Raw genomic sequence first — 22062 nt, 5'->3', positions numbered from 1 at the left:
ACCAATGTTTGATGTGCCATAATAGGTGTGGTCATCATTCCTGACATTAACAGCAACAACAAGCATACTCCTTGACTGTTGTTGTCTGTTGACCATTGCCATCCATCTCTTCCTTCGCTCTACGTCCTTAGGGAAGCCATACATCCGAAACCCCTTCTCTGATCGATTAGAGCATCCAAATGCTGCACATCCAACCATGGTATGACAACTGATCTATTAAAATGCAATATAAACGAAAGTGCCATAATATTTGTTGTGCAAACATTTTAACATGAATATTGCTATGTCCTCTGTTCAGTCTGCTCCCAACTGTATTCTCTCCCCTTATTCACCACTGTTCCTATTCTTGCTCTGCTTTTTAGGGCCCAGGAAACAGATGAAGAAGATGAACCTTTCACAAAGGAACCTTTTTGTTTTTTTCAAAATGGTTAGGCTCCTGGATGCCCTAGAGCAGGGGTCGGCAACAGGCGGACCGCGGTCCGGATCCGGACCCAGACGCCGACCTATACGGACCCGGAGCTATAATCAATACATTAATAGGGGATTTTTCGGCGCCTCCCTCTTTTTTAACGCTGATTTGGGTGACTTGCGTAATTCGTGGAGAACCGAAGAGTTTTCGTTTTGGGGGTGGGGGGGGAGGGAGTCCGTCCGTCAGTCCGACTGACGGACAACTTCTCACTTCAAAAAAGAAGAAGAAATCTAGACCGCAAAAATAATTAAACAAGCGAGTACCTGTTTTTCCTGGCCAAGGACAGGTTCCTTGAACACAACACGAGCGTAACGTGTCTTCACGTGGTATATGTCTCGTCTGAAAGGAGTGCTGAGCACCGGAACGCCGCTCCAGCCCTTAAAATATTGCAATACCCATAAGGAGCCGTACACATGCCGCAGTGTGTGGCTGTGTCTTTAGTTGTAAGCACAGTGGCGATCTGTTGTTATTAGCATCTGGTTAGCTAGCTATGCTAACGAATTTAAAGAGCTTTTCTACAACCAGGTGGAAGAGAGCTCTCTCATGAGAGGCTCAAATAACCTCAGCTCAGTGAGGTTAAGGCACACCTTGTTATAGTTATTAATGAGACTAAATGAAAAACAGGTATAAAATACTATATGACAGTAACAAAAAAGTTGTTAAAAACAACAAGAATAGAGTTTAAAAGGGGAGTGATTTGTAAAATATCCAAAAAGAAAAATCTGCTTACAGTTCTGTTTCATATGGGTGTTGAGAGATGTATCCATAGATCTCTTAATGTTGCTCTCAAAGTGTACCAGATTGATGCTTTTAACTTCAATATTAAAAAAAAAATCTTCCCGGGGTTGCATGCCCCCGGACCCCCCTAGAGGAGGTTAGGTCCCCCCCCCCCCCCCACTTAAATCATGTTCACATGGATAGGATACTAAATACATTTGCACACATCTTGTGTCCATATCTTTCTGTTTTGGTGGTCACGCCACACCGTGCACGTGCATGCATACGTGAGTCATGGTAAGATATCTGGATTGGTTGCTTTTTCGTTGCACAGCATGAAAGAAAGGTGAAATTAATGGGCTGTGATTTTAGTTTTTTTAAGCAGAGGTTGAGTTCAATCATTTGTACGGCCCTCGGAGGATGTTGTAAAAATTGAAAGGAAAAAGGTTCCCCACCCCTGCTGTAAATAATAATAAAAACCCTTGATTTATAACTTAACATCTCTGCCTCCTATTGATCTGAGTATATTATAAAGAATAGCAGTTAATTGAAGCATTATAACACAGGCCTTTGTCAGATGGTATATTACGCTGTTTTTTTTCTGCTTCGAATAGTCCTCTCTTTTTTCACCATACCTGTGTTTGCATCACTAAAACCAATGAGCACCTGCATGTGTATGAGAATGGCCCTGACACCATTTCAGCCCAGATTTACAAACTCCTGGCAGGACAAGCTCCAGCTCAACTCTCACACTGAATTTAAAACAAGTGAGTGAGGGACTGCAATATAAGAGGGAAAGAAAGAGAAACTTTAAAACTGTTCAATTGTTATGATGTGTAAAGACTGATATTGTTCTATAATCGTCTGAAACTGTTAAGTCATGATGTGAAACGGTTAACAAAGAAAAAGGGAAACTCAAGCTGCTGCTACACTTTATTTTATTTATCTAAAATTAAGCACTTTAAAGATGCACACATTTTCAAAAGCTATTTTATTTATTTTCTCTATTTTATTTGTAAATGCAGCTCGAGAGGAACATTACACATATCCACAGTATTTACTGTATATCTGTATAGTTCAATGTTAATTGACAATACATATTGTTGTTTTTGAATTGTACATTCTTTATTTGATTGGCAGTCAGTTGTTGATTACATGCAGACGTTGATAAAGCTACAGCTACTTCAATATATATCACATTAATTCATGAAGCAACTTAGACATTTTGATGTTCCGGACCTTTGTATGGGGACATTTTCTCTAACTGGACCTCGTTGAATTTTAGTTGAAGACCCCTGCCCTAGAGTTCTGTACTGCTTTTTTGTAAATAGTTGTTTGTAAATATTTGTAAAATGCCCCTGGTAAAATGAACCATGGTTCAACAGGAGCTTCTGTAAATAGTTTTGTAAATAGTTTGAATATTTATCATAGTAATCATTTTCAGTCTCCCACTCTCTCAATTTAATTTATCGTTTCTTTGCCCCACCATATGTTTTGTTGTCCAAGGGCAATAATTTGGTCTGTGTTGAAGATTGTTTTACACTTTAGACTAATCAAAATTGTGTTTTTTGGCTGAATTAATCTTTTTCTGTTGAACCCTAACCCTCTTTGTTCTCCTTCTCATTCATTTTACTTTGTTTTGTTCACATCACTTTTTCCATACACTGTTCTTAATACTTGTTCACACATGTGTTCGTCCCTTTTACTTTGTTCTTCCTGTTGTTCTTGTTCAAACACATATCAATTGTTCATCCACTGTTGTGGTAAAATGATATTCATAGTCTTAACATGATCATGCTACCCATGCTAACATGAACACAAGCGTTTCCCTCCAAAAATGTAAAACGTATCTAAGTAATAGGCTACCAAGCTTTCCGTTGTCACCCTGCCTCTCCAAATGCAAAACTGTCAATAAAAAGTATGCAATAATGCAATTACAGCTGAAAAAGTACTTGGGTGTGTGTGTTTTTTTATATCGCTGCTGTCTGTCTGTCCCATAGAAGAACATGACAGCGCAGCGCAACTATACTACGGACGTGACTGCCCTGGCAGTGACAGCAACATAGCCTGCTTGTGCTGCCACACTTTCCCCTCAAGATATCGTTAAATAACGAAACTTGTAAATAGTGCCAATCCATACAAAGTGTAACCATATCATGTAAATATGAAAGCAATCTTTAAAAAATAACAGCGTTGGTTTAATCTATGACAATTTTGACCATGTTTGTGCTGTTTTTGCCATAGAGAAGCATTGCAACGGAAGTGCGTTTTGAACTATCCCGGCATACATAAACCACGTGACCGGCTGGCGGCGACATCAAAGAGTGTCGTAACTCTTATCTCTCTAGGGCTCTGGTCTAATCCAATCCATTGCAACAACCCTGTCTGCAATGAATCTTTACAAAGCTAATAGTATCCTGTTTTACTAACCGTGTGTCAGTGGAGGTGTGCTATGGTCATTTTTGTAGATGTTGTGGTTCTGTGCTGCAATATACTGAACTCTATGTCCATTGCCACATTCACAGGGATAAATTGGACTCCAAATGTGTTGGATTGCAGTATATTATATTGGTTTACTGAACAAACCCATCCCTCAGTCTCTCTTATCCTACTTATAGCCAGATTCAAACTCAAAGCTCCCAGGACATTTGGTCGTACATTTCAAGGAACAAAACCAATCAGAAAGATTCAACGCTGCAGGCCTCAGCCCCAGAGTTTTTGAACTATCCAAAAGTAGTAACCCTTGATTAGTGACTTTTTTTGGAGTGAGAAATAATCTACCTGGAAATGTATAAAGCGCATTATCCGTGTGGTCAAAACAAGTTTCACCGAACCTACAGTCCAAATGGGGCTTAGATTTGCACGAGTCACTTAGCACTACAGGCTGTGTATGAGCAAACTCAAGTGAATGCTTTGCTCAATGCACTTTGATTATTAACTTTCATCACAGTCCTGAACGATTTTAAAACTAATGAGATTACATAGAATAGCATGTTCACCACATAAATAAAAAAAACCTGTTATGGTAACATGAATGATCTAAAGACGCAGAGTACTAATTCAGCGTAAGAACAGTGAGGAGAAGAACAGTGGCTTGATTTAAACATGGGAGGATTGCTACAGTATGTTTGTATATTGGTGTTTATGCAAAATGTCTATCTGTCAACTGCATATAAAAACAAAGATATTCAAAGGCACTGGTATTTCTCCTTGTGGAATCTCATATCCTCATATCTGAATTCCAAAAGTCCTGTTACCTCTCAACCTCACACAACCTAACCCCCCCCCTGCACCACCCACTCTCCATCCTGGTGCCAGACACCCTGTCCTCACTAATACAAACCACATGGCCCCAGAGCACTACAACACACTGCGTGCCTCTAGCTGCCCTTGCCGACTTGTCATTTAAAAAGAGAGGAAGAGAGTGAGAGCAAGGGAGCCCCCCCCGCAACACACTCCAAACCACCATCCAAGCCCTTCAAATCAACCCTGCGACCCACTCCCCCCCTTCTTTCTGTACCTCATCTCTTCACTGGGTGCTTAATCTCTCCAGCAGGCTCCAATAGAGCCAAGACAATAGTCTCCCTGTTCAACACTGGACTCAGCCACTTTGCCACCATTATCAAAACATTTTCAAAAGCCCTTTTTAGTTTTATACTACAAACTACAAAAACGCCCATCATCGATCGGCTCCATGCTTTTTGGTGTTTTTCTGCAAGTACCCAAAGAGAGCACAAAAGCTTCTTTTACTGCCCGTTGAGGTGACAGCTTCAGGGACTGAGCCGGGAGGAACAACATGGGTGGAGTGTTTGAAACACACAGAACTGCAGCAGCTGTGTTTAAAGGGACTCCTGGAAACAGCTGTATTTGAAGCCTCTGATTATGCATCTTTTCAAGTATTTTGGCACAACTATAGCAACAACGCTGACTTACTAACAGGCATGGACTAAATGAACCTTCAATACATGGCCACATGGTTTATTACAGCACATGAGCACAGTTTACATTTGGAACCTTATAGAGGGGTATAATGCTGTTTGGGGAAAGGGAGCCTCACCACAATATAACTGAGACTTTACTGAAGCAATATAAATATGTGTATATCATAACAATTAGAATGAATGAAATTGAAAAGTGTTCATGACTCCCTGGCAGAGTGCCGTGGCCCCATCAAGTTGGAAACATGGGTTACACTGTACACATTACTGTTTTGATAAGAAATGAAACATGTCTGCTAGATTTCTCTTTTATTGCCTTTACTGGTGTATATCATATATTCAAAATTCCACAAATGACATAAACAGTTTAATTCACGATTATTTTGCAAACTCCTTACAGTTAGCTAGACCAATGTAATATCACAACCTCTAGTCTTTTACAGAGATATAGGCTTTTCTATTATGACTTTTTGCATAATCTGATCTCTTTGTAGTAATTTGAAAAAAAATACTTCTTTAGAAAGCACCAATTACAGGGACATACAAACCTTCCAAGAGCTGGAAAGTCATTACACAAATAGTGTGGATCTGTATCAACTGTTATGGGCAAACTGTGACACACATTATCTTGTATGTATTGCCCATATGTATGTGTAGTTTAGTTCCATCTACAACTGTCAGTACTGTAGAATAGGCCCTCCCTACCTCGCTATGCACTCAGTGACCAGGTATCCCTGGCAACCCCTGAAGGTCCCTCCCTGCCCTGTAGAGGAGGGTTGTTTGCACATTTTCATACATAGCTGAAGTGTGTGGGCGTCCTGCCAGCACCACGCCCAAGCTCCCCACACTTCAGAGAGGACGCTTTTTTTATTGTTGCTCCCCAGTCAGCTGTAAAGCCAGAGGCTGCTCTGGATTAGCCATGGTCCGTACAGGAAGCTCCCAAGAGGGCGCCATAATAGTGTGTTGTGGAGACCCCACCATCACTGAACTCCCCTACATCGCCATCCACTCACTGGCTCTGCTTGCATCATTTATTCTCTTCACCCTCATCTCTTAGTTAGTTTGAACTCATTGTTCTTTACAACACACCCATCCAATGGTGGCGAAAGAGAGGGGCGAATAATCCCAGTCCTCCATCTGCCCTAGCTCAGGGGCTTACAGGGCTAACTGGGGGCCCAAAAGTGTGCTCACTGAACACCCCTGCTATTTACGATCTGCCACAGAGTGATCACTCTTTAGCAGCCTCTGTGGCCCCCTAAAGTGGGCTGAGCCCAATCCCAAAGCCCAACTCTTTGAGGTCATCTATTGCCTTTTTGCAATAATGTTCAAGATGCAATGGATACAAATACAGGCTTTTTGTCATTGTATGTTGTATGCCTCCATATGGTTGCTATGCTTCCTTTCTTTTATTTTTGATTTCCCAGTATCTGTGACCTGAGGCCTGCTTATGTTTCCAAAGTAAGGTTTTTCAGCCTCTTAAAATGTGCTTTCAATTAGCTTTTTATATTTCTTGATATTTATGATTTGTGCCTCTTCTTCTGTTGTCTCTTTTGATAAATATTTCAAACAACATCAAGGGATAATCTTGCTTTGATACATCTGCCAACAAGCAACAAGAGAATCACTTTCAAGGCCCTTGTGAAGGCTTTGGTGTGTGGGCCAAGACTTGCTGCCTTGCTCATGTGGTAGATCAAAATGCAATCCATTCTCAGTAACCAAGGTATGATTACCATATTCTCTTACGGACCTAATGTCACACCATTTGGAGATCTGATAACCAGGTTATCTAATGCTACAAATGTTTAATGTCTTGGAAGTTGCTATGCATTCATGAAGTCAGTTATCTCCTCTAACGGTATAAAACTGGTTTACACTCTTTTGTCTATAGTATGATACATTTCCAGGCATTACCAGCAACATCCTTAGTCCTCTCTCTTTCTATCTTTGACTCACCAAGGCCGATATTTGGCTGTGAGTGCACAGTCCAGCCAGCATGTGAAGGGTTACATCTGCGATCGTTTTTTGGCTTGGCCTGAGCCCAGAGGCTTAATAAAGGGAATTAATGGAGTGCACTATCTGTCAGATTCCTAAACACAGCTGGAGCGGATGTCCATCGCCCCCAAGCTGCCCAAAAAACACACTATCCTACTTCAACAGCATACCCTTCCCCTCACATTACCCCCTGAGTGCGGACTATGAAAGAGTCCCAGCTGATTGTGAAAGTGTTTATGTATCAACACTGAAGATAATTACACAATCAGGGATAACAAACAGGGGAGATTGGAGGCACGGAGGGGGAGCCGCGGTGAGTATGTTACCATGGAGTAAAGCTTTGGTAGTGGGGACAGCTGCTGTGATGGCATGCAGGGACACAAGTGATCTGTTTAAATACAGCCAAACTAATAATACACACTGTGTACTCACAAGCATGTGGCTGGCTTTGCGCTACTTAACACAACGCCCCAGGCAAGGACAATGCTGTACAAAACCTACACACATACACAGTCAGTGAGTTCAAGACATCACATCTGATTAGACACTCCCTACATGTAAAAATGAACTGAAATGCATGCTTAATGTTTGACTTTAAAGTTAGGTAACATGAGCAGCTTAATGTAAAATGTTAAAAAGGTTTAATGGAATTCTTTCATCAAAAACTTTGCACTGGTTTGTGTTTTTAAGAATATTTCCTCTAGGGAAGGCAATTAATTTTTACAATTTCATGATAGCTGAGAGAGTCAGACTTTTTGGCAGTATTCCATTTAAACTGCAGCCTAAATGAATGGGTTTGTGCCAGCAGGAAAAACAAACTGGAACAGAGGGGGGGGGGGGGGGTGAAAGGACAGTAACACAATCCTGAAACACAGACTTTATCTGCTCCCACTATGTTTGACAGGTTTCTTAAACAGAGACCCAGGGGATTCAAGATTGCAGAGGCCACTGGCAAAGGGCAGTTGTTGTCAGGAATCATTCAGCAAGCGTTTATCTTTATCCAACTGACTGCCACACTGTAGTGTTGTGCAGCTAGTCGCTAAGTGTTCAGGGTGTAGGGTATAGATGTCTATGTCTGAGAAAATGCACACTGGCAGGGTTTCAAAAGCAACACAGAGGATTTAGAACTCCCACCAACATGTTCTCCCACCTCCTGACTCGGCCATCTAACTCACAAACTGGGTCAAGGTTTATCCTGGTTCATGTGCAACCTCTTAGGGTCAACAGAAATCATGCTGAGTGACTTTACAGAGACACAGAGGAAGGCTTTCAGATTCAAGGTGTGACTTCACCAGTATTACATTAATGGTCTTCTGTAAGGTAACTAGACGTAAGGAAAGCTGGGAATAAATGGGCATTTTGGGATTACTGCATAATATGCATTCAGTTGTGGGCCTGCTTTAGCTGACATTCTGACACTATGAGCGTAAAATGTAATTCAGAAAGAAACTGTTCCCAGAACCCCAGAAACATATAACTACTACGAGTATCAGATGGAAAACGAAATACTTAAAAGTATTGGTAGACTCTTGACAAAAGTGATGGGAATATCACAAATATGAACATACTGCTAGCAGCTAGTTAGCATAACTAATAATGTCAAGACTTTCAAAATAATCTACCAGAAAAACCTCTAAAGGTCATGTTTGTTAATCCCTATAAGAACTGATATAACAAATGACACAGGGGCTTATAAGTAGGACTGTTTGTTGGCCACCAAAAAAGACCTCCTAGAGTTGTATCTGCACCGTGAGGTTGTAGAAACAAGCGGAGAATCCATTGTCACCATATTTGCTCCAAAAAGACTAAGCTAGTGTAAAAGCCTATAGAGGTGAACACCTTCCTGTTGCTTGCTCTTATTGTAAGTTACTTTGTGTTTGGCGTGGTACATCCCTGTAACCCATGCTACCTGGAAGTAGTTCTGAGGGCTGGTTGTTTGACCCTTGGTACTGACAGGATGGCATGCCCCAGCTGTGAGCTTTCGACTGTAACTATGAGCAGGATGATTCCTGGTTCCCACAGTGCCAAGTGCTTTTCAGCAACAAGTGTAACTAAAGGCTGCTTAAGGGACATAAAAGCCTTTGGAGGAAAGAACGTAGCAGGATAATGTTTTGCAAAATAGAAACATTTAAATTACATAACTCCATAAAACTATTCGGGAAAAAAAGAAACGAATATTGTTCATATGGTTGGTTGCAGGATCTCCCTGTTCTATGATTGTTCAGTGGTGCAATCCCTTCGGCAGTGATTATTGAGGGGGAAAGCTAAATACAAGTCAAATGTTTGGCTTCACCTCCACACACAGGCCACAGCCAAGGCAGCATATGTCTCCAGGGCATTGATTAGCAGACTGCATTAACATCACATCACAGCAAACCTGCCATACAATCATCCTGCTCTGCAGAGCTAAATAGAGGCAAGTCAAAACAGGACTCTAGTAATGAACCTGTTGACTTATGAGACACGAGCAGATAAAACATTCAGTGGCATTTACAGTATAGTTTAGGTCCTCCTTGTGCTTACTGTGCACTCCACCCCTCTTCATATTACTTCCCAGTAGTGTGAGCATCTAATATCAGTAACACTTGCTTATGTTTTTACTGTTTAGTGCCTTTTCTTCACACATCTAAAAATATCAAGAAAATAAATAGGCTATATATATATATATATATATATATCTGCCAAGCTCATTAAGTTATATTTATAGCCTTGGTTTTAAAATAAGTTTGAAGTGTAAAGCAAGCAGTGTGAGTTGATTAGATGTAAGCAGCAGAATGAGCGCAGTGTTATCACAAATGGCTGCTTTGTGCACCATAAAAAATTAGCTTTTTCTTCCACAGTCTCAGGGGGGGAGGCCAGTGACCTTCACAATTTCCCCCAAAACAGCAGCCACTACACGGAGGGGCAGCCATGGGGGGGCTATGAAGGGAGACGCCGGTCCTTGTAAGCACAGGGGGTCTGAGTCTACCTGAACAGACCACAAGGAAAACCTTCATGAGCAACCCTCCCCTCTCTTATTTACACTTATAAACACATACACACATACATGCATCCATACTCACTCACCCACCCATAAACACACACACACACACACACACACACACACATACCACCATGTATACATCACTTCAGGGGACATTACATTGACTTACATGCATTTCCTGGAGACTTATCCTAACCGTAACCATAACCAACACATGCCTAACCCTAACCCTTACCCTTAACCTTACCCTAACCCTAATCCTAAACCTAACCAAGTCTTCACCCTAAAATGAATGATTCCGCTCATGGGGACCTCCAATTTGTCCCCATAAGGGAAGCCAGTCCCCACACGTGACTATGTAAACAGATTTAGGTCCCCACAAGTATAGTAATGCACACACACACACACACACACACACACACACACACACACACACACACAACACACACACACACACACACACACACACACACACACACACACACACACACACACACACACACACACACACACACACACACTACAGTACTCGTTGTAATATGTTACTGTAATTCTAGAGCAGTTAGTTAAATTAAAATGTATGACATAATACACAGGCTCTTGCCAAGTTTCATTAATTCAATCGTGAGACTGTACATGTATATTCTCAGTTTACACCAAAGTACATGCAAAGCTGTTTCAACTTTCCCACACTGTTTGTTTGTTCAGCCCCAAAAGCCTTTCCCTGCTGGAAAGAGTGGTGGTACACTGATGTTTACTGTAACCATATTACATTTCAAAAGCATGTAGCCTTTCACCTTCAATGCTCGAGTGTGGTGGACATTTTTGATCTCATCTCAAAACAAAACTCCACAAATCTGCCATCAACAGTATAACATACTCTAACTCCTGTAAGACCTGCATTGACAAACAACATTATTAACACTGTGTGCCAATGCAGTCTGAGAAAGGAGACACAGCTGGCCCGGAAACTGTTCAACACTTAGTAAAAGTGTTTACAGATACTACTTGATAGAGTGGAAGTCATCATCATAATTACACCGCTTAACAACAGAGCTGCAACAATTAGCCAACTAATACATTTGTCGATAAACATAAAAATAATATTCAACTACTATAATAATCGTTTAATCGTTCCCAAAAACAACAAAAAGTGCAGTTTTCAGCCTCTATGGAGATTTCCTGCTTTTCTCTGTGTTTTATTCATTAAAAAAAGTGAATATCTTTGAGTTTTGGACTTGGACTTTAAGGAACTGGAATGGACATGTTTCACAATTTTGTGACATTTTAAATTATAAATAATGTATTGATTAATCCAGAAAATCATCAGCAGGAAATTCATTAGACTAATAATATCTTTAGTTGTATATTTCTGTTCAAATCAAAATAAGTAGATAGAAAGATAATATATTTGAGATGTACTAACTTAGATGATATCACCTGTGCATCATTTTACAACATCTTAGTTTGTTTCTTTTTCCATTACATAACAAACATTCTTGGAGAATAGCATGGGTGCTAAAAATGCTAAATGCTAAAAATCTAAATAATGTTACGCAGCTTGACCATGACCTGAAACTGCGTGGCTGCCCTTTGTCACTCTTACCCTGTCTGTGAGACTGGCCTGTTTGACTCGTGGCTGGTCACGGTCCATCTGGCTCGAGGAAAGCTGCTCCCTCAGGGCCCTGCTCTCCTCCAGCCCGCTGACCTCAGAGCTCTCACCTGGGTCCAGAAAACAGATCATGCATAAAGAAGTGTCAATCTTACTACATAGTCTGTTTGCCAGCTCATAGAAACCTATTGTGAAGTTGGGACTGCAGCACATAGAGACTGCCAGATGCTCATTTTCATATGTTGGGCAATTTGAACATTAGCATGAATTGTGTTAATTAGCAATACTAACCATTATAGCTTATGTTGACAAGAGTTTAAAAATGGCTTGGCAGATTTGGAAATGTGTTGAGTGGTTTTGGAGGTTATTAGGATGCTGAATCCATTTCTGACATTTCCAGGATCGACGATGGCAGTTTTTAACAGAAAATACTAGCCATATTTGTACTCCCGGTGGTCACTTTCTGGTTCTGCCATTTTTATCCTATACTATACATTTCTAAGATAAAACTCTCGGTTGCTCAACATGCATGGCAACTACACTAACATGGTGAATGATGACCAAATCTAGTAAGGGAAGATTCATCGTTTGTATTTAATGTGTTCAGTTTGAATTGAAGCTCTCTTCCTTACCGGCTGGCTGCTCTGCCAGGTTGCGGGTAATGATCTGGCGGATGCAGGTGGAGACAGGCGTAGCAGTCACACCAGACTCCTGTCCATCAGCTCCAAGTGTCAGACTACTCTGTCCTGAACATCCATCAGAGTGAAGCAGAGACTCTTCCAACTTCTACAAAGCGTCACCAACACATCACACAACTGAACTTTTTACTGCTGCATTATGCTTCCGCTCCAATAGTTCATTTTAAATTCTTAAGTTTCTTTACTTTGCAAATTCAGATAAATAATACAAAATGTCATTAAAAGAACCTAATAATGCATTTTATTATATATGAAACTACCTATTAATTGGGAATGTAAAACTTTTACTTTTACAAAGTATTTCTACACTATTGTATTCCTATTTTACTAGAGTAAAAATGCTGAGTTGTTTTAGCAGTAGATATTTTGACTAGTAATAGCAGATGTTAATAATAATGGCTCTGATCTATAGGCTAAAGTTCCACTACAGCGTGACAGTGAGCAAGATACAAAGTACAAAGACACTGAAACTTAAGCAGCTTGCATTAAAGCAATTCCATGAATGAGCTGCTCTTTGTGAAATACCCTGAGAGAAAGACAAGACCAGTTCAATTTTACACATTATTTCCAAAAAGGTACTACCTTTTTAATAACAAAAATGACACTGTGATAGTAAGCCTGAAAACACTATATGAAAATAGTAGCTAGCATAAATGCAATTCAGCCATCTTTAATTGCATTTATTAGCCAAACATTTGTGAAAATAGCTTGATAAAACATGTAAGACGTACAAGCAGACACGAGCTGCTAATGCTTCACATTATTAGACCGTTTTATTGCTATCTTTTTAATTCAAAATCGTTTTAAAATGGTACAGTTTTGACTTGGTATACCGTACCTGAAGGTATTACTTATAACAACCGACACTGTGACAAAGAGCCAGCATTAACATTAAGATTAGCAGCTTAGCATACATGAAATTCAGCCATCTTTTAATTGCATTAATTAGCAACACCTTTGCTCAGATAGACTGATAAAACATGGAAGTATGTGTTGGTGGATACGAGGGGGGCACTGATGCATGTTTACCTCTCTTTACCTTGTAACTTCTAGACTGTTTTCAAAGGCCTTTTTCACAGCAGATACTTTAACTTGACCTGACTCTGCATAATGACAGACACTGTACCTGTAGTATATGTTTCTAATAACCACCATGACAGTGAGCCAACATTAACACATTTATATAAACTAGCAGCTAGCATAAATTGAACGCAGCTGTTACATTTTCAAAACGTTTGCACACTACGTCGACATGAAGCCTGTTTAAACATGAAAGGCGTAACAGTAATGTTACCAACCTGAATCACAGCCTCCAGTCCAGAGTGTGCACCCTGCTCCCGTTCAGAAGTCATTGCTAAACTGGCACAGCTTCAATTAAAGAATGTTAGCTAGCAGGCTAAAGTGAATGGCTTCATTTGACGAAACAGAAACCTTGCTGTAACGTTGCTTTAACTGAGGCTGAAGAGAGAGTAAGTCAAACGGTGAATAAATAACAAAAAGCACCAACCTAGCATCTCGTTTAAGTAAAGTAATAAGAAATAAAGAAACAACTTGTACCTGTACAAAAAGGTAACGTTAGAGAGTAATAAAGAAATCACTGTCAACACTTTTTTAAAGCCAAGATACTTTAGGAGTGACTGCTGATCCTTGTCGATGTTGCCATGGTCACCAGGCGCTTGGGCAGTTGCCATAGAAATATAATGCTGGCTTGGGTGTTTCCATGGCAGCACAGACGCCACGAGCCAAGTTGCTGGATTCCGATGGGTTAATGTTCAGAAAGGCACTATATATATGCAAAGTAAACAGTGTTTTACTGAAAATGATTTACAGCTGGTTGTCGGACAGTTTTATGCAACACATTTTATTGATAATTAGTTGCAAACCCATGATCTACAACAAATAATAATAATACTCACTCTGCAAAGATGTTGTGGCTGAAGAACACCATTCAACAACTCAAACACATGATATGCCTACAAAGTATAAATAAACACCTGCTGAGCAGCCAAGCAAGGCCATAAAAACAACCCAGAATATCTGAGGATCATGTAGCACCTATTCTCAGGCACAATGATATCCTGGGATAAACATTCCATTTGCATCGTCATATAGATATGAACAGGTCTGTGTCTCCGTGAACTCCTCAACCTGGGGTTTTTGTCCCATCAGGAAAGGAGGCCATTATGTTGAGTCTATGCTGAAAAGCTCAGTCCACTGGGACGGATCAAGGAAGGTGGTGCAGACTCCACTGTAGAACCAAAGTCTCGGCAGGTAGCTCTCCACCTCCCAGGTGTCGGTTGTTCGGTTGTAAACCTCAACTTCCACCCCATAGTCCCCCCTCCATCCCTTTCCAATGGCCTCCAGTGACAAAAAGCCTCCCATCCAGCGTCACCAGGCCACCATTCTCATGGAGCATGTGGAGAAGCTGGATCTAAAATCACAGGAGAATAAAAACGGATTATTTTCCTTTATCCTGTTCAAATAGCAGTGAATGATGCATTGTATTACTTTGTCAGCTGTGATATCGGAGCCCACCTTCTGCCACATGTTCGCCTCTGGATCATAAGAGTAGACTTTCTTAGTGTTGTCAGCAACCAGATAAATAGTTCCATCCATACAGACAGAACGAGGAGAGGACAAATACTTAGGGATGAAGGGCGAACATATGGTGGTCCAGCTATCTGAATAAAACAAACAAAAAACAACATGTTTCAGTCAATTGCTTTACAATGAGTAAACACAATAAGTAATGACAGTTATGTAACTGCATAGGGTGCTGGTTCCCTCTTTAAATCAAGGTTTTCATGAAATTGTGCTTGTTTAGATGCCTGAAATTAGTTTGGTGGTTTACACAAGCTTAACAAATGTAGTTAAAACAAATGTATGTATTGTTATATGTCATATAATACGCCAATAAATACACACCTCATAATTTTTTTTATCTTTTACATGTCTTCAACAGCACTAAGACATGGCAAAATAACACTACAGAGAAAACTCATCCACTCAGCGGTGCTGATATTTAAGTGTACTTACCTATGGCAATTTTATTTACATACAAAAATATCATAAACCTGTGGTTTATTTGTTACGGTTATCTTGAGCTATATTTAAAAATCAAATGGATGCATTCCATTTGTCTATTGACGGGGGGGGGGGGGTCACCCACAGGTCACCCCTGTTGCTGTAAAACAATTATAACTGCTTATTCATTAATGCTTGATCAATAATTATTTAACTAAATATTTAAAAGAGATGGGGAAAGACACACTTATGTTGACAGAAATACTAACACATTTGTACAATATTTATCAATGTATTTCACTGATAGAAATGTATTATGAAGCATAAATATATAGTTAAAACATTATAATTAGCAAGTTAAAATGCTATCTGAAAAGATTGGAAATGGAGCTACACCAACAGGATTGCTTAAATGACTGAAATATTGCAAATGCATTTTTAAAATTGTTGTTATTTATTGTTGCAAATGTCTTACAAATAAAGACTTTGGTAAAAATCAGTTTGATCGTCCTTACCTATAACAGGGTTGTAACACTGCATGGCCAAAGCGTTATATTTCATAGCACAGGAGCCAATCACGTAGAGCTTCCCATGACACGCCGTGGCAGTGAAGTTAGTCACATATTTCAGGGCGGGGCAGGTCAATGCCCAGGTGTCGTTGTAAGGGTCGTAATGCTCAACCTCAACCCTATTTGAAGTTGTACCTGAAGGAGGGGAATGAAAGTAGAATGAGTAAAGAAGGTAAATCATGCTTTAAACACCCAAACACCTATATAAAATGCTGCTGTCTTCTAGAACCTGTCCATATTTAAAAGTAAAATTCATACAAACGGTTATCGCACAGCTATGCGATTGATGGCATATATGATACTTGAGTTAATCAATGTTTTCCATTGTATTGCTGGGTTACATGCAGATCTGAATTTATTTTCCTACCTCCAATGACGTAAATCTCCCCGTTGAGTGTTGCAGAAGTGTGGTTAGTCCGAGGCCGGAGCATGGGAGCCACAGTAACCCACTTCCCCTCTTTTGTGATGAATTTCCAGGTCTCTGTGGTCGACCAGGTGTTGGTATTCGAACCACGCGAGCCCCCTGCCAAACAGACAATAACCCTTTGTCAAAGGTTTGACGATGTTTTACGTTCCTCGACAGAGAAGTGCGTTCTGCCTAAAATTAGAATCATTACTTCTCCTTTTCCTTCTTAAGATTCTATGTTGCATGTGCCTACCTGTGACGTACACATCATTGTTTAAGGAGACCATGGCGTAACCCCACTTGTTAGGATTAGGAAAATGAGGGAGCTCATGCCACTGTTCTGCAGATAAAAATAAAAGTGAGTTCATTTATGAGCATCATTTAAGTAAGGTAAAAGTTTCACAAATACAGCATGCAAATGAAAAGGTATACCATGGAAATAGGGTTAAGACACATAGAGATGTCCTCAAAGTAAGGAAGAAAAAAAAGGAACAGAACTGTTAAAAAATGATCTTCTCTGGTACAGCCATTATTATGGTTGCAAGTATTCAACATAACAACAGAAATATAACAGTAAGATGCAACAATCTTTTTCATAAAATTACATCCAAAATCATGTACATGTCTTCTTCTAGCTATGCACAATAAAAACGTGATTTGATGAACTGAGAAGATCCAATTTTGTCACATTCAGACCAAATTCCTGCAGAGCTGTTTTTCTGTCAACACTACATTTAACAACCTATGACACATCTGCCAAACTGTTTCAAGGATTCCAAAAGACATTTCACAACACAAATATAGTTGTGAAATGTAATCTGAACTTGAACAAACTCAGCATTTTGTATACATGCAAAAACAAAAATGTAAGTACTTGTCTTTGTGTTGTAGAAAGCAAAATTCCTGGGGAGTAATCTTTGTAGTCTCGGGTCTCTGTCCTCATCATCTGAGTCCTCCTCATCATCCGAGTCATCCAGAGAACGACCTCCCATCACCAGCAGCACCTCTTGCAGGTTTGGTTGTGGACTCTTAGAACTGAGACTGTCTGTGTGTTCTGGTGACAAATCCATTTTCTATAAAAGTTAAAGTCATAATTGTTAATGGGAAATCTACTCAGAATGACCAGATACAAGGGAGAAAGTGTGAACTCACTAACCTCTCTTTGGACTTTTTCCACAGCCTCTCTGCAGCTGGGGGAGCCCTGCACCAGACTGTCCTTCAGCAGGGTGTCTGTCAGGTAGTCCAGGCTGAGCAGCGGGAGACGGGACAGAGTGAGGAGTTCAGGGAGGTCGGAGAGCCGGGACTCCTTGTGGTGCCTGGCCCATTTCAGAATGGCCTCCACACGGGTGCACTCTGTCCGGATTTGTAGTCCTTCGTCGGACAGGCAGGCAACCAACCTCTCCTTCGCCAACAGGAGATACTCCTCACATTGTTGCACAGCTTCAAAGTTCTCCAAGAGGAAGGCCCACGCTTTGGCCATCACCTCGGGGCAGCCATGGATATCTCCAAACTCCAGGATTCCCAGACAGTTGGTGGCATCAATCTGATGCTGAAGGTACCGGCTGCACACGCCTCTCACCGTCTGGAACTGGAGTTGGCTGGAGTTGCAGATCAGCCCCTCCACATTGCTCTGGTTGATGGTCAGTTTGCCTGTGTATGCAAAGTCCAGCAAGCAGCTGAGTATATCAGGATCGACATCATGAAGCTCGACACGCGCAGCTATGCTCTCCACAAAGTCCCCTGAGAACATGCTGTGGAAGTACGTGCTGCAGAGCGCCAACACGCCACGGTGACAGGGGAAGTCCCGACCTCCTGCGCTCAGTGTTACATCCACCAGTTTGGGGTCAGAGCAGAAGGAGCGCAAGCCCTCCAGAATGTTCTGTGGATGGGAGGGCAGGCAGAAGTCCAGGTCATCCACATTGCGCACCATGGTTAACTGCGGTTCAAAATGTGGGTCAAATCAGCTTAAAGCAGGGACGATATAAGACTGAGCTTACCTGCAAGTGTAGGAAAAAAACATAAATATGCAGAAAAAAAACCTATCCATTTGAACAAATGTTAAGCAACAACGTAGCCATGATCTACAAAATATTTTTTAAATGATGCAGACCTGACAATAAGATTGAGTAACTGCTTCACGATAAACTGCAACTACAACAAAGCGTTATTAGTTTTAAAAGTGGTGTATGATAAAAAATATTTTTTCTTTTGACAATTAAACAATGGGACAGAAACAAATTGAACAAATAGAATTGAAGACAAATTGTTAAAACGTAAGTTTATAATTAAAATCTGTTTCTCTACGACCTTTCTGATTTGAGGGGAAACTAACTAAAAGGCCTTTTGTAAAATAGTGCCTTGTTTTCTTAGGTGTGGAGTCGCTGTGTTGTAAGGACTACTACCTTTGGCTCATGATAAGTATGAATTACTGAAATACTATACTCTAATCACATCACAAGCCAACAATACATTACATTTCCTGTCAAAATGAAATAACAACAAACTCACCACAGGAGTAGAGAATGGAAATAATGGCTCATCCTTTTCCAGTAAATAAAAGCTGTTTGTAGCTAAGCGGCAGGTCGGATCAACATGGAGTGGGCAGCATGGCGAAAAACATTAGCCAAGTCATTGGGACGCTGCCTGTCTATCGGTTATTTTTAGAACCGAGAGTGAGGCTGTGCTAAAGTCAGATTCCAAACAACAAGCATGGGGGCCGCAGCTGCTGTTACAGGCACATACCATTCCTCCCAGCAGAGAGGACACATGACGTAGCCCCAGCAGCTACTTTATATATCATGCAACAACTAATTCATAACACCACATACAAGAAGGGATTATTTCAATTTCAAATGTCAGTAGTCAGTGTATGGTAAATAAAAAAATGGTCTTTGGTGGTAGCATGGGTTAACCTGGTCCTATAAGCCTCAGACAGCAAAGAGCGGGACACAGCCTGTCAAAATGGGCCAATCATTTACATTTTTGAGGGGGGATACCAGTGTCCCGTCCTCATTTGGACTGATCCTCGTTTTTGTTTGTCCTCGGTCATTATCATCGTAATTTCATTGCAAAGTTTGCTATTTATCTATTGTATCTATTGAAAAACATAGAGTATCTGAATGTACATGTTAACATTGAACTATTTTAGCACTCTATTGACTGACAGATATAGTAAACAGCTTTCTGTGACTCAGTGTTCCAGCCCTGCTTGGTCCTGGTTTGATTCAGTGCCGGGGGGGACATGCTTACACACAGAGGAGGCAGGTGTCAGCCTGATATCATAAAGTGGCTTGAAGGTCTTCCACAATTATCTGATTTATTTCTCTTTTTCACAGTTTTATTGTTAAAATAACTGCAAAACAATTATCGTCATGAGCCAGTTTTTTGTCACAAAACTTTTGTACCAAAAAATCCATGAGTGGCGTGTGAGACATTGGACACACTGGACACAGACATAAGATTTTAAAGCCTCTTTTTGTTGCTGTTTTGTGACTCTTTCTGTCCTTACTTATCATTGTAAGTCTCTTATGTCTATCCGCTGCTGTTTTATCTTTATCTTTTAAGTTGTTTTATGTTTTTTTTATGTTTATGCTTTTTTTGTCTTTCTGCTTGGTATTTGTCTCTTTGAGTGACATTTTGTATTGCCCCTTTTCCACCAAACCGGATCCGGTTCAAGAATCGTTCTTTTGATTTTCTGGTGCTGAACCGGTTCTTCTCTGTAGCACCACTTGTGTTTCCACCGCTCAGAGCCCGAGTGGAGCTCGAGTGGAGCTGCGTCATTGCGTCATCGTTTGCGTCATCACGTAAACATTTATGTGCCTTCTTATTACACCCACACGGCGCGAAAATCCCTCATATCGACAACAACAACAACGATCCCGGTAGTCTTTCTTGAGTTTTTTTAGCTTGTTGCTTATTTGCTCCAGAGTCCGTTGGTATCCAGCGGGGCCAACTCCCGCTGCAGCTGCTGTAAAAAAAAAACCCTCTCACTGACAATACTTCTCATCTACCGCCGGCCACCCAAACCCAACTCTGCCCTCATCCCAGAGATCCACGATCTTCTCAGTACACTCTGCGCTACCTCTGCCAACATTATAATACTAGGAGACATCAATATTCACCTTGACACCCCCTCCTGTCACTATGCAGCCGAGTTCCTACACCTTCTGGACTGCCTCAACCTAACACAACATGTTGATGTCCCCACACACACTAGGGGACACACACTGGACCTTGTAATCACAAACTCTGCCCCCATTAGTAAACTATCAGTTTACGATCTAGGTGTGTCGGATCACAAGGCCATCTCAATGAAGCTGCCACTGCTGCTACCCCACACCAAACCCAAGCGTCAAATCCGTTTCAGAAATCTGAAAAACATCAACCCGGACACCATGACCTCGGATCTCCAGCATCTCTCCACAATAACTCTTACATCAGTAAATGAATCTGTGGATTTTTACAATACATCTCTGAGCATGTCTCCTGGATCTCCACGCCCCTGTCAAAACCAGAACAGTCACTTTCTCATGCTCAGCCGGCCCTGGTACACCTGGGAGCTGAGGAAAATGAAGACAGCGGGGCGAGTCCTCGAGCGGCACTTCAAGGCTTCAGGCCTCTCTGTTCACAGACAGGCATACCGGGACCACCAAAATGCCTACGCAAAGTCCCTCAGAGACACACGGTCAACATTCTACTCCACCATCATCAACAATAGCCCTGGCAACTCCAAGCTACTTTTGTCCAACATAAACCATCTCTTCAAACCTCAGACTCCGCGACACAAAGACACCACAGAGGAGCAGTGATAATTTCATCACATTTTTCAAGAAAAAAGTAGAGACTCTCTCCTCTCAAACTCCGCTGCTCTGCTAGTCCTGACCGTCAACCCCCAGCCTGGACCGACCCAGCTTATTTGCTGCTTCACTAACATCTCGCAGCATGAAGTTGAGGCCATCATCAAAAAGATGAAACCCTCCACCTGTGCCCTGGACCCCTTTCCCACAGCTTTCGTGAAATCGAACATTGGTGCCATAAGTCCGCTGATCACTTCAGTGATAAACCAGTCCATCCAGTCTGGTCATGTTCCACCACCAGTAAAAGCTGCTGTCATCAAACCACTCCTCAAAAAACCCACTTTAGACCCTGAAGTCCTAGCCAATTACAGACCCATCTCCAGCCTGCCATTCCTATCCAAGGTACTGGAGAAAGTAGTTGCCATTCAGATCCAGGAACATCTAACACTGAATAAACTCTTTGAAAAATTCCAGTCTGGTTTCCGCCAGAGCCACAGTACAGAAACTGCCTTAGTCAGGGTGACCAATGACCTGCTGATGACAGCTGACACCGGATCTCCATCTCTCCTCATCCTCCTGGATCTAACTGCAGCATTTGATACCGTCGACCATGACATCCTACTCCACCATCTTCACACTACAATTGGACTCTCTGACTGCCTTAAACTGGTTCACCTCCTATCTCACCGAGAGGACTGAGCACGTCACCTTGGGAGCGGCTAAATCAAGAACACACTCTGTGACTTGCGGTGTCCCCCAAGGATCAGTCCTCGGCCCCACCCTTTTCACCATATACATGTCCCCCCTTGGTCGTGTCATCAGCCGGCATGGAATATCTTTCCATTGCTATGCTGATGA

At 41.3% G+C, this 22062-nt stretch overlaps 2 protein-coding genes across 6 annotated transcripts in view; both read right to left on the bottom strand.

The window, feature by feature from the left end:
• crocc2 (ciliary rootlet coiled-coil, rootletin family member 2) overlaps positions 1 to 13964 on the bottom strand; it is a 71933-nt gene extending 57969 nt beyond the window's left edge. For all 5 annotated transcript variants that reach the window (XM_034235625.1, XM_034235628.1, XM_034235624.1 and 2 more), the window contains exons 1-3: positions 13708 to 13964; positions 12344 to 12497; positions 11706 to 11821 (exon numbers count right to left, since the gene is read on the bottom strand). In XM_034235625.1, coding sequence (XP_034091516.1) covers positions 11706 to 11821; positions 12344 to 12497; positions 13708 to 13761 — 324 coding nt within the window. In that variant the 5' untranslated portion in view covers positions 13762 to 13964. The remainder of the gene's footprint in view (positions 1 to 11705; positions 11822 to 12343; positions 12498 to 13707) is intronic.
• A 279-nt stretch (positions 13965 to 14243) lies between these two features.
• On the bottom strand, positions 14244 to 21972 carry klhl30 (kelch-like family member 30). Its single transcript, XM_034235634.1, is given in 9 exon segments — positions 14244 to 14746; positions 14748 to 14840; positions 14945 to 15090; positions 15949 to 16137; positions 16370 to 16525; positions 16662 to 16748; positions 17283 to 17481; positions 17565 to 18405; positions 18917 to 21972. Coding segments are annotated over 8 exon segments (1800 nt in total). The 5' UTR covers positions 18339 to 18405; positions 18917 to 21972; the 3' UTR covers positions 14244 to 14590.
• Between the last annotated feature and the right edge of the window lie 90 nt (positions 21973 to 22062).

The sequence above is a fragment of the Gymnodraco acuticeps genome, unplaced genomic scaffold, assembly GCF_902827175.1.
Source record: "Gymnodraco acuticeps unplaced genomic scaffold, fGymAcu1.1, whole genome shotgun sequence".
In the NCBI taxonomy this organism is placed as follows: Eukaryota; Metazoa; Chordata; class Actinopteri; order Perciformes; family Bathydraconidae; genus Gymnodraco; species Gymnodraco acuticeps.
Note: the sequence above shows the minus strand (reverse complement) of the source record. Positions and strands in the feature narration are given on the sequence as shown.